Genomic DNA, 14515 nt, shown 5'->3' with positions numbered 1-14515 from the left:
ATACCAACAGTGCAGCTGAACAGAGAGGAATGCTCACAAACTCCCATAGCTGCATTGGGATATACACCTCCCTCTCTGCCACATCTTTTCAGTGCAACTGAGAGGGAATAGCAAAGAGCTGTGGTTGCTGTAAACAGAAGTATAGTTCAAAGACCCACCACAGCATCTCTGTGAAACAGCACATGGAAACTGATCTCAACTGCCTTCTTCTGAAAAATACAATGAAACTCGAGCTTTGTCAGCTAGTGATTAGGGCTTAAACCAAGAACAGGTGAGCAAGCTTTAGTTTGTTCTTCCTGCTTTTTCCACAGAAGTCTTACGTTACTTCAAGTGAAGACAAGAGAACATATCAGCAGGGTGAAAGAGAGCCCTTGCTGATACATGCACTGTAATGTATGCCAAGAGAACAAGTTTTATTCTATCTCCTTGGTCAAGGCTTTCAGAACTGCCACAGTCATCAGGTACTGCCAATAGCTTATACCCTCAGGTGTGTCAAGAAGGGTCTCCAGTAGCAACTTGGTATGACTGCTGGCTACAAATTTGAGTTCTAGCAATAAAAGGACCAGTAATGGGCAATGGTTAACTGGATAGATGCTCATGGTAAAACCACTGTAAAAGGCTGGATGGGCTAGTCCAGGGGTCAGCAAACTTTCCAAGGCAGAGTGCTGAAATTTGACCTTTTGATCTCCCTGTACCCTCCAAGTGCTGGTGATACTTTTTAAAATCACTAATAGTTTACTTATAACAACTTCAATAATAAATTAAAATGCAGAACTTTGCCTTTTAGGTGGTGGTTGGTAGCATTAGCTGGTTTTTGTTTGTACACAGCATGGCTTTAAGTAAACTGCCAGCTGCATGGGGGAGGAGGGGCAGGCCTGAGCTCCTGCCTTGCATGCTGATGAATATCTGTTCCAGTGCTACTCTGGGCACCCATGCCCAGGGGTTGCTGACCCCTGGCTTAGTCAAGAATAGCGAGTTCTGTCCCTGGTTTTGACACTGGCCGGCCAGGTGACCTTGGGCACGTCCCTTCCTCTCTGTGTCTGTTTCCCTGTGTGTAAAATGGTGATAATACTGACCTCCTTTGTAAAGAGCTTTGAGATTTGCTGATGACAGCTACATATTTCTGAGGCATTAGGACAGAACACCAGAGCTGTAACCAATACGACTTTATTCCATTTTATTGAAACCAAAAAACACCTGAGGTACAGTACGTGTCAAAAAAAAACTAATTTAAAATTTAATAGGTTTAAAGATCTGGGATTTTTTTTTAAATAAGGGCTTTCAACCAAGTTTAAGGCAATCTGTAAAGCAAAAATACCATTGTATGCTTCATTGCTCCTTGCCATGTGAGGATGGTATCTGTGCTCTCTTTCATTTCACCTCCAAGTTGTTTTCACTAGAAAACAAGATCTGATTCTCTTTATTGTGAAGGACTCTGCCAGGTCCTTAGGGCACCTGATTGGTGACAGCACAACTCAAGTTGAAAGCTGTCCCAGCCCTCCTCTGAAGGAGAGCATGACAAGCCTTGGTTAGCTCCTTTCCATTTAGGAGAGCCATAGTTCCCATTCCAGCATTTGTCTGTGATAGCCTCACTTTGATTTAATTGGACAAAGTCTCCAGCAAAAGAACAAGTCAGACCCTATTCTTTCTAATTGAACTTACTCAGGCAAGGAAAGGGAAATTCTGATTATACAACTGAAAGGAACAGTATTTTGCTGTGCAGTTCACCTTCAATTTCAGAAAACTGACACTAAGGCTGAGGGTCAATACTGCAGTTGTAGCTTTTACCATAAAGCAGCTGTGATGTTCATCAGATTTTCATAGATCTCAGTGGGCTCTATAAAGGTCAAATCATGCGACATGATTTAGCTAGAATGTTACTAAATCAGTCACTGTTCATTCTGCTGCCCCTCTGTAATAGCAGACACTGCTCCTTGGCCCTTATTGACATCGCTGATGCACACCCACTGTCCATCTACCGATTCCTTCCATAAAGTGACCTAAAAACAAATCAAGAAGGAGAAGCATTAGCCTTAATAAAATACCAATGCTCTACCACTCCCCTCCTTCGGCATTTACTGTACACCACACCATCCCCCACCCCACCTTTTATTTCTTACACACTTTAAAATTGCTCTGCCTATTGTTAATTCCAGTCAGCTCTTCATATGGCTCTTGAACTAGTCATATGATTGTATCTAATGATAAAAGGCTCTTTGAAATGCTCCCAACTCAGAAAACAACTGATATCCTAATTCATAAATTGACATTTATAACTGCACAGAGATCTGCTAATATTTCAGTAAGCGTCTTATGATATGTTTGTCTTATTCCAGCTGCCATCAAATAATACTGGAATGCAATGTTAAATCATACTGCATCCTACAAAATTCTGCATCTCCATACTGGATAAAGTAGTTGGACAGGAGTGTGGCCTTTCTGATGAAGAGACAGGCAAGGTAATGCACGATAAATGAGTACTAGAATACTTAGGATAAGAAAATTCAAAGACTGAACACCTCATTTAAATAAATTGGTGATATGAGAGACGAAACCTAACTACTTAAGAGATTGAATTCCAATATCAAGGTAGTCCTTGTTGGATCCTACTGCTGGCCATCTCTGTGAGGGTAGGGTAGCTGGGTAACTGACCAGTAGAATCTGGACACTGCAATTCTCTCCAGAATAAATTGTAACTACACTACTACTCAAAGCAAATGTATACTGAATTTTTTTTCAAAATACTCAAATTTAGCTCTGGTGTTAAAGATCATTCCTTTAGCTCTTTCACTAAGTGAAAATAATTTTCAAAGTGGCTTAAAATATTTTAAGACTGGCTTGTACAATCACCAGAGCCAAGAATGAAGAAAGCCCTTAATGCTGAACTAGAGCCTGTTTCAGAAATCATGTTCTTGATATGGCTCAACTGACAATCTGGAAAACTGTAACAGTTCAACGCTTAAGTCAGCATTGTGCTCCCTGAGTTGGCAACATGGAAAAGTAAAGCCCAAGCCACAGCACTCACTTTATTGTCTCCTCCTGACACAGCAAGAATATTTGCAGTAATGGACCAGCTAACATGCCAGACTACATCATTGAATTTGTGCAGCAGTTTTGGTGACCATGAATTTCCAGAGGCATCATCACATGTCCAGATGAACACTCTACCATCCTGGGAAAAAGCCAAACAAGTCCATAGAAACAAACAGTGGCACGCAGCAATAACAAAATAAGATCTGAGCTTTATAGTTGCATGCTGCTTACTTTAAAAAGTAGCTAAAAATCTGTAGGTCATTTTATGTGCATTTGTTTAAAAACAACATAACAGTGCTGGAAATATTTGGGTTTTTTAAGAGGTCTAAATCTAGAAAGGTTAGTGCTGTTTTCTCCAGAAAAAGTAGCTCTATACCTATTGATACATCCTTTCCCAAGAGATCTGTTCCATGAGTATTCTGGGTTATATCATCTGAATTTTCTGCCATGAATACACTTATTTTATTCTGCCAGTCTTACAAACCACCACAGCCACACACAAGCAAGTTGGATGAATAGCTGACACGTGCAGCAATGAAACTGTTCAATAAATACCAGCTGGAGAATCTTTTACTGCTGAAGATACCGGAACCTGAACAGAGGGGTAGACCCTCAAATCTCAGGTCGTGTTTGAAGGACTAGCATTGCAAGTGGGAGAATGTGAAATGAGCAAATTTGATCCCACATAACAAAAGAGCTTTACAGCTTAGAACCACACTTAATGATGGGACTCTTGTACCCACTCTTCCTTACTTCAGCAAATGGCTGCCTCTGCTGCACCCCTACTCCTTTGCTCTTGTCAAATGTTATGTCTATTAACCATCTGAGCTCTTCAGGTCTGTAGAGCTTTCTGAAGGCAATTAGTGAAAGCCAAGGACAGCTGAATACAGATCAGACACACCATTCTAGAATGCTTGATTGGCAAGATGACAATATAGCTTTATTTTTAATCTCTTAACATGTTATACCTTTCATACGACAAAGCAATCAAAGTGGGGGCAAGCATATTTCTCACTGAATCTCTACCTGTGAACAGCTGGCAATTGTACTTGTTGGCAAGCCTATGGAAGGAGCCCAGGCTACATCTCTGACCCAGTCGCTGTGAGCCTCCAGCTTCTGTTCTTCCTTCCATTGGCCATCTTCTTCTCTGAAAGGATTGTAAGACACGTTCATGCAAAGAGGAGCAGCAACGACCCAAACTTCTCCATAGTATTTTGCAATGAAATCTGTACAGTTAAATTCCAAGTTATGTGGGGCTTGTGTTCATCACAACCCCTGTGTAACTCAAATTCAAGCCCCTGGGAATCTGGAGCCAGGTGCAGCAGCCCCTGGTCACTTTCCAGGCTTCTGCTCAGCCCCAGGGAGCTGGCAGCCAGGCACAACCGTGCCTGGCCAGTTTCCCAGCTCCCCACTGTTTGTGGGAGCCAGAAAACTGAGCCAGTGCTGCTGCTGGCTTTCCCCCTCCCTCCTCCTCCAAGCTCCCAGGAGCCAGGTGCTGCTGTGCCTGACTCCCAGCTCTATGGGTCTGAGGGTCTTTGCAACGCCCCCAGCAGTGGCCTCTCCCTGGATTAGAACCAGTGGCGGAGCGCTAAAAGGAGCAGCCTTGTGGCTTCCCCCAGCTAGGGGAAGCTGTGCCCCCACAGGCTCGAGCTGCCCACGTATGTCAAAACTACATAAAGCAGGGGTTTACTGTATGCCTGAAGGGGTGTCCCATTTATCCATAATGCTGGCACCACAAACATCCCCTTCTTCTCCTATTAAGTGCAACCCAGGCCTGACTTGAAAGGAGAGTTACTCTAGGTTAAAATAGAGAATTGTTTCCAAGATCTGTTCAAGTTGTGGCTCAGCACTGGAATTATATTCCAACAATTTCAGGCACAGACAATGAAAAATAAGTTCAAAGAATAGGTAGATCTGCTTCCCACTAGACAAGCGCGAAGTAAGATTGTAATGAGTATTAATCAGCACAATGTAATGAAATGCTAAAGTCAAAACTGTTAAGAGATGTTTTGGAAGCATGGAAGGCAACAGGAAATTGCTTAAAATATTTTAATAATTTGGTGCACAAAGGCTACAGTGCAATCAGTAAAGAAAATGTTTCCTTTTGTAGGAAGAGGAAAAAAAACAAGTCTCTAAGTCAGAGAGTAGAGGTTCTTACTTCCAAATCTTGACAAGGTTGTCACAGCCACCTGATGCAAATCTTTTGATATAATTTGGTTTTTGGACCGATGGCTGGTCTATAAGGCTTCCTGGTACAACTGCAGGGGCCCAGCTAACAGCATTACAGCCAATCTGCGCAAAAACAGAACTTCAGTGTTAGCATCTTTAATTTTAAATGATAAAAATCTAAGGATACAAGAGATGCCTCTCCCTTTAGGAATGTGGAAAACAGAGGTGGAAAACATCCAGGGATGGCTCTTGAATTTGTCTCCTACACAGTGCTATACTGAGATCCAATGACCAAGCAGACCAAATATGGTCTACCTCAGTGGTCATCAACCTGCGGCTCCAGAGCCACATGTGGCTCTTTAAGGAGCCACTGGCATCTCCGAGCGCTGCCGCCGCTTAAACAAAAATCTAAATTAAGTTGCCCACTGCTGAACCAACTGAATTCATTTTTTTTTTTGTTTAAGTGGCAGTAGCCTCCACAGCTACTAAGCTATCAGTTGACCTGGGTGGGAAGCCGGCAGGGCAGGGAGCCCTGGAAGACGCTGCCAGGGGAAGATCAGCCTGAAAGAGAACGGGGGCAAGGGGTCAGCAAAGCCTGCCCTGCCAGAGCTGCGTAGCCACACACGGGAGGCAGCAGGGGGAAGCAGCACCAGTGCACGGAGCTCCTTAGCTCTGGGTTAAAGCTGGGGTTGATATGGTGGGTTTGGGGCTGAAGGGGTTAAACCTGGGGGGCGGGGTTTGTGGGAGGGGGGGTAAAGCTATAGGATTGAGTAACAACTTTCTCATTACCTAAAAAGCATTGTGTGTGCTCTGTTCTTAAAAAGGGGTTATAAAAATTACAGCTGATTTTTTTTATATATTAAGGACTGTTTCATTTACATGCACTATGGCTCTTGAAGTATTGATTTTGTAAGTGAATTTGAAAAACCTGCTTGTCGCTATTTTGGTTGCAGACCCCTTGTCTAGCTACAACATTGATTGAGAAGGCTGTGTGGGGGAGAAGAAAAAAATTTGAACAAAACTACATTTTTCACACACAAGTGGCTAGATAAACCAACTTCTGTTTTTTCTAAGCATAGTGCTGCTGCTTTACATAAGTGTTGTTAAAGGCAGCAATTGAAGTCACAGGGCACTGCAATCACATCATGTTTTAGTTTACTGTCCACAATGTACAGTAGCTTTCTCACCACTTGCATTTTACTTTTAGCAAAGCTGGTGTCATGTTTCAGCTTGGGAAACTTCCTCTCCTCATGAAACATGTCACTTTGTTTTCCGTCTTGCTTAAATTGTAAGCCCTTTACGACAGCAATTCCATGTGTATAGCGCAATATGCATGCTCATGGAGCTATAAAAATACACTTACAGTATGTGCATTGCTGATCTTTTTGACTTCCCACTGCCCATCACCAGTGTAGCTCAGTAATGATATAGCCCCATCAGAGCTCCCGCAGGCCAGGATCAATCCATAGTCATGTGGTGCCCAGCAGACAGAATTCACTGTCAGAAACATATAAAGATTGGCTTATTATCCAATGACTAATTGGTATGATGCTTTGAAAGCCAAGGGTAAGGCACGGAGATGAAGTAAGTTACCTTTTAGCTTAAGTGCCCTTACTGAGGATAAATAGGCTGCAAGTATATAAGCATAATTTGAAAATCCTGAATTTCTGCTATGACAGATGAGACCCCCAGAACGCAGCCAGGAGCTGAATTTTAGGAATATCAGATGCAGAGAAAAATGAAAGAGCTATTTTGCTTTTAGCCTTATTCATGTGCGGCAGCTGAGTATTTAATGGCAGCACAGTGTACTATTATTTGTAATTACAATGTTCAGGTTCCAAAACCCATTCTTTCCTGCCAGGAATGGGAGTGATGCTGACCACATAACACCAGAAAGCAAATCCTTGCCACAAACTTCTTGTGATGATCCCTCGAGGGAAGTGATGGATGTGTACAGAAAGATCTCTTCAACCAAAAACAGCCCCAACACCACAAAATTAATTTATTTGTATGTTTTTTGGTAGGTCTACAGTCATTCTCTTAATGAGTTATACTCTTAAACCTTGAGTGCAGGCTTCAGTCAGGCTCAACCTTAGATGCAAATACCTCACATTATCCAACAGCAGTTTATACATGCTGAAGACATCATACTGCAATCTTTACTCAGGTTAAACTGACAATGAACAAAGCAGCAGGATTGGGCTCTACCAAATTTTCCACTCTTCCTCCAGAAGTGGAACACAGCAACCCACGGGGCTGTGAGTTTTTTAAAAAGGGGAAAAAATGATTCAGTTTGGATCCAGAAGGACCTGCTGCCCTCAAAGCACAGCTTCTTCATAAAAAGAGCCGCATAAACCAACCCCTCTATCCTGAAAGCATTCCTGCTATAGGTGACCATCTACCATTCTGTTTGTAGTATGCTGTATTACACCCATCTAGCAAGATCTGACTATAGACTTGGGCAGCTGGGGATCAGTTTGTGTAACAGTTCACACAGCATACAATGCCATTCATATAATGTTCATATTATATAATGAACTACCCCACCAGAGACTGGCCACAGGGAAGGAACACGATTTGGTTTAACTGTTTTCCATGCCAATCTAATACGCTATTTTATGAAACGTTCCTTTTTCCTTATTTAATAAAAATGTTAAAATTGTAACCCTCAGCCAACTCCCAAGACTGTCAAAGAACACACACATTGTTATATGACAAGTGAGCAAAAAGAGTCACAGATACAACTTGATCCTCTCTGCCCATTTACAGGGCTACAACACTCTACGTACCTGAGGAGTCGTGTCCTGTGTACTCATAGGTCTTTTCCCAATTGGCATTTTCCTCCTTCCAGACAATAACTTTCCTGTCATAGGAACAAGAGGCCAGAATATTTCCATACATAGGGTGAGCCCAGGCAACCTGCCACACAGGACCTTCATGGCTGTAAGAAACAACGTGAGTTGGGAGAGAGAAGGAAAACACAGCACCTGAAGAAGAGAGACCTATTTCAATCTTGCCTGTTTCACAGCAGGCAAATCGGAAAGTAATTTTTTTCGTCAGTTATGACTGCCTAACTCCTACACGGTGTCACGATGAAAGTGGGAGAACAACGAAGGGTCCAACTTGGATATAAGAAGATGAAATCTGAAATACTCATTCACACACCAGCTACTGTAAGAGCGCATAACATTTTTGCTCTGTCTGTCCATCTGTCTGGGCAAGGTTCCACCATGTCCCGTCCACTGCACCATGCTGGACCCAACCCCCTCCCAGGGAGTCCCCCACCAGACATCCCCATCCCTGCACTGCCCCAGCCCCTCCCCCCACCACCAAAGGCATAGCTCTCCCCCCCGCAACGGAGCTCCCCCACACTATGCCAGACACTACCCACCCACCAGCACAGGGCCTAGCCCAGAACCACAAGGAAACCCCCATCCCTGCACCATGCCAGCTCCAGCCTCTCCCCCAGTCAGAACAGGGCCTGGCCCAGCCCCCAACAGAGCCCCCATACATCATGCCAAGTCCTCCTCCAGCTAGTGTGGGTCCCAGACCCCCAACAGAGCTCCCCCTTATACCGTGCCAGCCCCTCCCTCAGCTAACATGTATCCTAGCCCAGCCCCCAACAGAGCCCCTTCCTAGCCATCAGGGGGCCAGGCCCAGTCCCCCTAATGGAGACACACACATCTCCCCCAATTAATGAGGGGCCCAGCCCATGCACTTTGGATGTGTATTACAAAAAGCTTCTGTCTAGGACTTTCTTCCAGCCCAACTTAGCTTTCAAGTGGAGCTGTAACCGGGCCTCTAGTTTATTTCTAGAATACCAGAGTTGTCAAGATTTCAGTGGTTTAAAAAGCATCAAGTTATTTTTAACTTACTCTCTTTCCGCACTCAACAGCAATACAAAGAAATTTAACAGACTGGATAGGGCAGGTGCGAATTATTACACACATTTTAAAAAAAAAATCTCACTAGTAGAATAAATATAAAATTAGAAAATTTAAAGTTATCATAAGTTTGGTTAAAGAAAGACCTAACTAGCAAGTAAAAGAAAGGCCTTGAAAGAAATTAGTTCTAAGGCCAAGAGCAATGGAAGTACAAAGGATGTCTGGTTCAAAGAATAACAAATTAAATAAGGTCTCTGGCCAATTTTTTTTCGTCTTATTGCACAGTCAAACCTATCCCTCTTTAAAAGAGCCATCGTGGACTTTCTCACCCTACATACCAGTTTCATCTCAAAAGCTGGGCCTGTATGAACCCAAGTCTAAAAGAAAACAAGACAAAAAACTGTTGAGCAGCAAGGGGTGGGGGAAGGGGAGGAGTACAGAGAAAAAGAGGCTGTAAATCTTATCCATATTCAGACTGAAAATAAGGGTGAATGTTTCCAACTGTTTTTGAGATGAATTAAGTCAGTAATCGATAACAACACCTCATTTGATAAAGCTACTAACACCTGCCTGCCATTTTGGAGCCAACCTTTATAGCTCCAAGTCCCATGAGGTTTAGCCCTTTTGATCAAATGCTTATAAAGAATTTTGATCAAATGCTTATAAATGTTTTGTTAATGTTTGGATGTAGTCGGTTGATTATTTACATTTTAAGCATGTTTACAGCAACATCAAAAATACCATTCGTTTTTTAATTTAATGAAAGAATTTATGATTAAATTTATCATGACAATATCCTGAAAAATAATAATTCCAACACCATCCCACCAGACAATATCATGCAATTAATCCACTGTTTAGTGACAGGTAATTCTTGTTTATTTCATGTACTCACCCTCTCAGGTCAGCTATGAGGATCTGCCCTCCATTCCTTACATCAAAAATTTTTACAGATCTGTCAGAGGAGCAGGTTGCTAATCGAGTACCGTAATAATCCATTTGAGCATCATGCTGGAAAGTAATGGAGATGCCTATTAACATCTGCACATTTTTGCTGCATTAAGAAATCTGACGGATTTTATGCTTTAAAAGTAGCTGTAATAATTGTGGACTACTGATCAAGTCACACAGAAGTAGGATAAGAAGGCTAAATAACTTATGAATTACAACGTTCACATAAAGTATTTCATTCACCAAAAATATTTTTCTTGCACTAACTAGACAAAAATTCTTTTAATATCTATTTCACACTTCTCTGACTTGGGTACATCACCCCATTACAGTAAAAAGTAGCAGTGGGCAGTGGTTAGACCAAGAGATAGGAAGTTGGTGCCGAGGATCCATTCTCTGCCACTGACTCTATAGCCCTGTGCAACTTACTTGAAATTTTGCCTTTTTTTTTTTTTTTTTTTTTTTTTAACTCCAGCTTCCCTCTTTGTAAAATTTAAAAAAAACACTACACTGACATACCTCTCCCATATACTCAGAGGCTTTCATCGCTGTCTGTAAACAATTTTGAGATCCTTCCATATAATGAACCAAAGAAGTTCAGTTATTGAGAGAAGACCCCAGTCTTTTGCGGGGAAGACTCGCATTCTGGAGTGCTATTACATTCCTTATCTAAGAATGTATGCACCCATTACCCTTCATTTTTCTGTATTCTCCAGACAACCTACATAGAATTGATTTATTTCTGTTTGTTTCACAGCAGCAAGTCTGGGATATCAGAATGAGACCTCTGTATTATTTATCCTTCTATTTCCCACACCATTTACTTAGCTATCACCAAATAAATTGGATTAACAGATTTCCAAACTGAGACTTTTGCTTTTTTCCATCCAAAGCTGTAACACATCCCTTTACTTCCCTCTGTGTGTCACATACTCCAGCTGTAAGTAGGAGGTCCTGTAAAAATAGCTTCATTTAAGTCATTAGCATTGTACAGGTAAATGGGAGCAGAATTTTCCCCATTACTACAATTAAAAATACCATAACAGTTTTACTTTACTGAAGACAAAAAGCCTCAGTTTTATTTTAAAAATAAATAGATAAACTACTTACAATCATGTCTTCATGTGAGGTGTCCACAGTGTTAATTACTGACACCTGTAACCGGGGTGGGGGGAGAGGAAATCACCTATAGTTAGTATAAATGCCAGCTGGGAGACAGAAACTAACAGTTTGACCAGATTTGATGTGATATTAAGATACGTAGGTCAAATGTTTTCACCTAAGCTTCGCCAAGGGTATAACCCATTTCCATTCAATTAGAACTTCATCTCAGGTCAACCTTAGTTTATCTTTGCAAATGGTGTATTTAAAACAGGGAAGTAAAATAGGCATGCTTTGTTCTGAGTTTTGATAAGTGCAAGTTTAGCACTGGCTTCATGGAGAATTAAGTCCTTTCTTTTATTTATAAAAGAGAGACCAGGCTTTCCCACATTACCCTATGTGCTTCTGTCCTAGAAGAGCCATATCTAGAGAAGGAAGGACAATTTGAGTTCCCAGACTAGTCTTTATTGAAGCTGTCAATAAGCACATTACAGTGCCAAGAGTTTGGAAACTGGACTGAAACCAAACTCGTTTCACAGAAACCACCCGTACACCCATTAGATCCCAGCCATTTCGGCTCCTTAGCCAGACTAGACATGATGTAGCAATACCAAGGTGAAGGATTCTACCTACAACCTCTTGAAACATTTAGATTCCCTAGTATCGGAGGGATAGCCATGTTAGTCTGGATCTGTAACAGCAACGAAGGGTCCTGTGGCACCTTATAGACTAACAGAAAAGTTTTGAGCATGAGCTTTCATGAGCACGAAGTGAGTCTGTGCTCAGGAAAGCTCATGCTCAAAACTTTTCTGTTAGTCTATAAGGTGCCACAGGACCCTTAGATTCCCTAGTAAACTTCTGGGGATGAATAATAAGAGGACACCCTCACCAGATGTTCAAAATCCAGGACTTCCCCCCAGTTCTGACTTCATTCACATTGAACATCTCACTTAAAAATGTTTGGTTGGCAGATTCAACCTTTTTGTATATATTTTGCATCCTGATAACAGTATGTTCCTAAGAAGGCAACAAAACCACTAGACAGCAGCTAATATAACTGGCAAGAGCTCAGTCAAACAGGCCCCAAACAAGCCACTTAATTTCTCTGTTCCTGTAAAATACAATCCTTTCAGTTTGTGAAAGAGGGATACCAAACATCCCTAGTGTGTTAAGTGTTATATACAGACGTGTCTACACCTTCAGTGCTGCAACAGCACAACTGCAATGTTTCGATGAAGCCATGATTATACCAACTGGGAAAATGCTACTATGTGTGTAGCTTACTTCACTGAAATGTAGTGACTGTATCAATGGGACAAGCCCTTCTGCCGACATCCCACTGTCTACACCAAGGGTTAGGTCACTATCACTACATCACGCAGGTGTGGATTTTCCACACCCTCAAGCAACACAATTATATCAACACAAGTTGGCAATGCAGCTCAGGCCTTAGGTATATACCAAGCACGTATCACACCTCTAAGACAAAGCCGTGCGTGGCTCTTAACATTTATGTACCATCCAAGCAGGCGCTGCTGCCTGCGAAACAGCCGAAAGCAGCAGCAGCAACGGGGCTTCTGTGTGTGTTTTCTCTGCACGGAAAAGATCCGTGTTTAATCATCTCTCCTACGTTACTCGCTACCAATCGCGCCACAGGGCTGGCCGGGGAGCGCCGGACCCGCCGCAGCACCAGGCTAGGAGACGTCCCCTGGCCGGGGCCCTGCCGCACGGAGCTCGTTCGCGAGCCTACCACAGACAAGGAAGTGAGGGGCTCGGGTGAAAGCGGTGAGACACCCCACCGGCGGGGGCGGGGGGACTGTCAACCCCCCGCAGGGAGTGGGCGAGAAGGGCCCGTCCCGTGCGGGGCTGGCAGGGGGCTCGGGAGGGACTCGCTGTCCGTGCGCACACGCGGCGGGTTCCAACCCTCGGGAGCTTGGGGTGCCGCGTCCCTGCCCGGGGGAAATCAGCCGCTCGCGGGGCCTTACCATGGCGGCGGCGGACCGAGCTCCTGAGGCTGTTACCGGCGCTTCTCAGACGTGGCAAATCCTGACCGGGCTTCGAGTCCGGCGGTGAAGCCGCCCCGGTTGGGAACTTGCGCGCTTCTTCCCCTCACACCAAGTTCCGCCTGCCGCTGGGGCCCAGCTCCCCGTCCCGCGCGGTCGCTGACCCCTGTCCGACTGGCTCCTCACCACTGCCACCTCAGGCCCTGGTTCGCTCCGCCTATGCTGCTGCCTCGCCCGGCTGCCCAGGGCCTGCCGGCAAGCGGCACAGCTCCGGCCTGCAGTTCCTCTCTGGGGAGGCGCATGCAGCTCTCTTATAGGAAGTTACTGAGACAGGAGAGGGAGTTTTCACTCACGTAGCCCACAAGGGCCCTACGCTTCCCGGGGACACAAACAGCATTTCCTGCTGCTTTCCCACCTGCCACAGGGAGCTCAAAATAGTCATTGAAGTAAACGTAAGATCAGCCAAACTAGGTCAGACTAAAGGTCCATCTAGCCCAGTATCCTGCCTTGCGACAGTGGCCAATACAAGGTGCCCCAAGGGGAATGAGCAACAAGTGATCCATTCCCTGTCATACATTCCCAGCTTCAGGCACACACAGCATAGGAACGCTATCTCTGTCCAGCCATTGGTGAATCTATCCTCCTTGAACGTGTTTAGTTTTAAAGCCTATTGTAGCCTTAGTCTTCACAGCATCCTCTGGCAAAGAGTTCCACAAGTGGACTGTGTTGTGTGAAGAAATGCTTCCTTTTACTTGTTTTAAACCTGCTGCCTATTAACTTCATTTGGTGACCCTTAGATTTTGTCAGTGTTTTCTTCGTGCCAGTACTTGCTGCTACTGAATACTGGCACCTCTGCAGCTCCAGCCACAGGACTGACTGCAGCGGGAGGGGGTGGGAAGCCAGCTGAGTACTGGCTCTTCTTTTTTTACAAAAAAGGCACAGTTTTTTGTGTTATGGAAAGGTATTTATCAACATTGAATTTCATCTGCCATTTTGTTACCCGGTTTTGTGAGATCTTTTGGAAGCTCTTCAGTCTGCTGTGGACTTTACTATCTTGACCAATTTGGTATCATCATGTACAAGACAACAATATGGTGTAACAAGCACCTGAAGGTAGAGGTAGAGGAAGGACGCAGCAGTGATAAGAAGAGCACATGGTTGGATAGACTAACATAAGCACATCTTGCACACGTACAGTCAAATTTTAAAATATAAACAAACATTAGCATCTGTAATCCCAGATATCCACTTTATGAGCTGTTATCACTTGGCAACTTACCATATGTGTTGTGGTAGGTGTTCTTGGTTAGATCTGAGGAAGTGGGTCTGTCCCACAAAAGCTCATCACCTAATAAATCATTTTGTTAGTCTTCA

At 43.6% G+C, this 14515-nt stretch overlaps 1 protein-coding gene across 1 annotated transcript; it reads right to left on the bottom strand.

Moving 5' to 3' along the window:
* Positions 1–1158: 1158 nt before the first annotated feature.
* Positions 1159–13439, bottom strand: SEC13 (SEC13 homolog, nuclear pore and COPII coat complex component). Its single transcript, XM_075004899.1, has 9 exons — positions 13124–13439; positions 11148–11192; positions 9982–10097; positions 7992–8143; positions 6566–6699; positions 5192–5325; positions 4060–4180; positions 3026–3172; positions 1159–2000 (listed from the first exon to the last, which is right to left on the bottom strand). The coding sequence occupies exons 1-9, from the start codon at positions 13124–13126 to the stop codon at positions 1890–1892; spliced, it is 963 nt and encodes a 320-aa protein (XP_074861000.1). The 5' UTR covers positions 13127–13439; the 3' UTR covers positions 1159–1889.
* Positions 13440–14515: the final 1076 nt, after the last annotated feature.

This window comes from Carettochelys insculpta, chromosome 11 (genome assembly GCF_033958435.1).
Source record: "Carettochelys insculpta isolate YL-2023 chromosome 11, ASM3395843v1, whole genome shotgun sequence".
Lineage (NCBI taxonomy): Eukaryota > Metazoa > Chordata > Testudines > Carettochelyidae > Carettochelys > Carettochelys insculpta.
Note: the sequence above shows the minus strand (reverse complement) of the source record. Positions and strands in the feature narration are given on the sequence as shown.

What these genes read in the sequence shown, in the direction of transcription:
- SEC13 (XM_075004899.1), bottom strand. An exon ending in CTCATAGCTGACCTGAGAGG is followed by an intron (nt 8,144 to 9,981) that starts GTGAGTACATGA and finishes TGTTTCTTACAG; the next exon opens with CCATGAAGGTCCTGTGTGGC. An exon ending in TGTCAGGAGGAGACAATAAA is followed by an intron (nt 2,001 to 3,025) that starts GTGAGTGCTGTG and finishes ATTTGTTTTTAG; the next exon opens with GTCACTTTATGGAAGGAATC.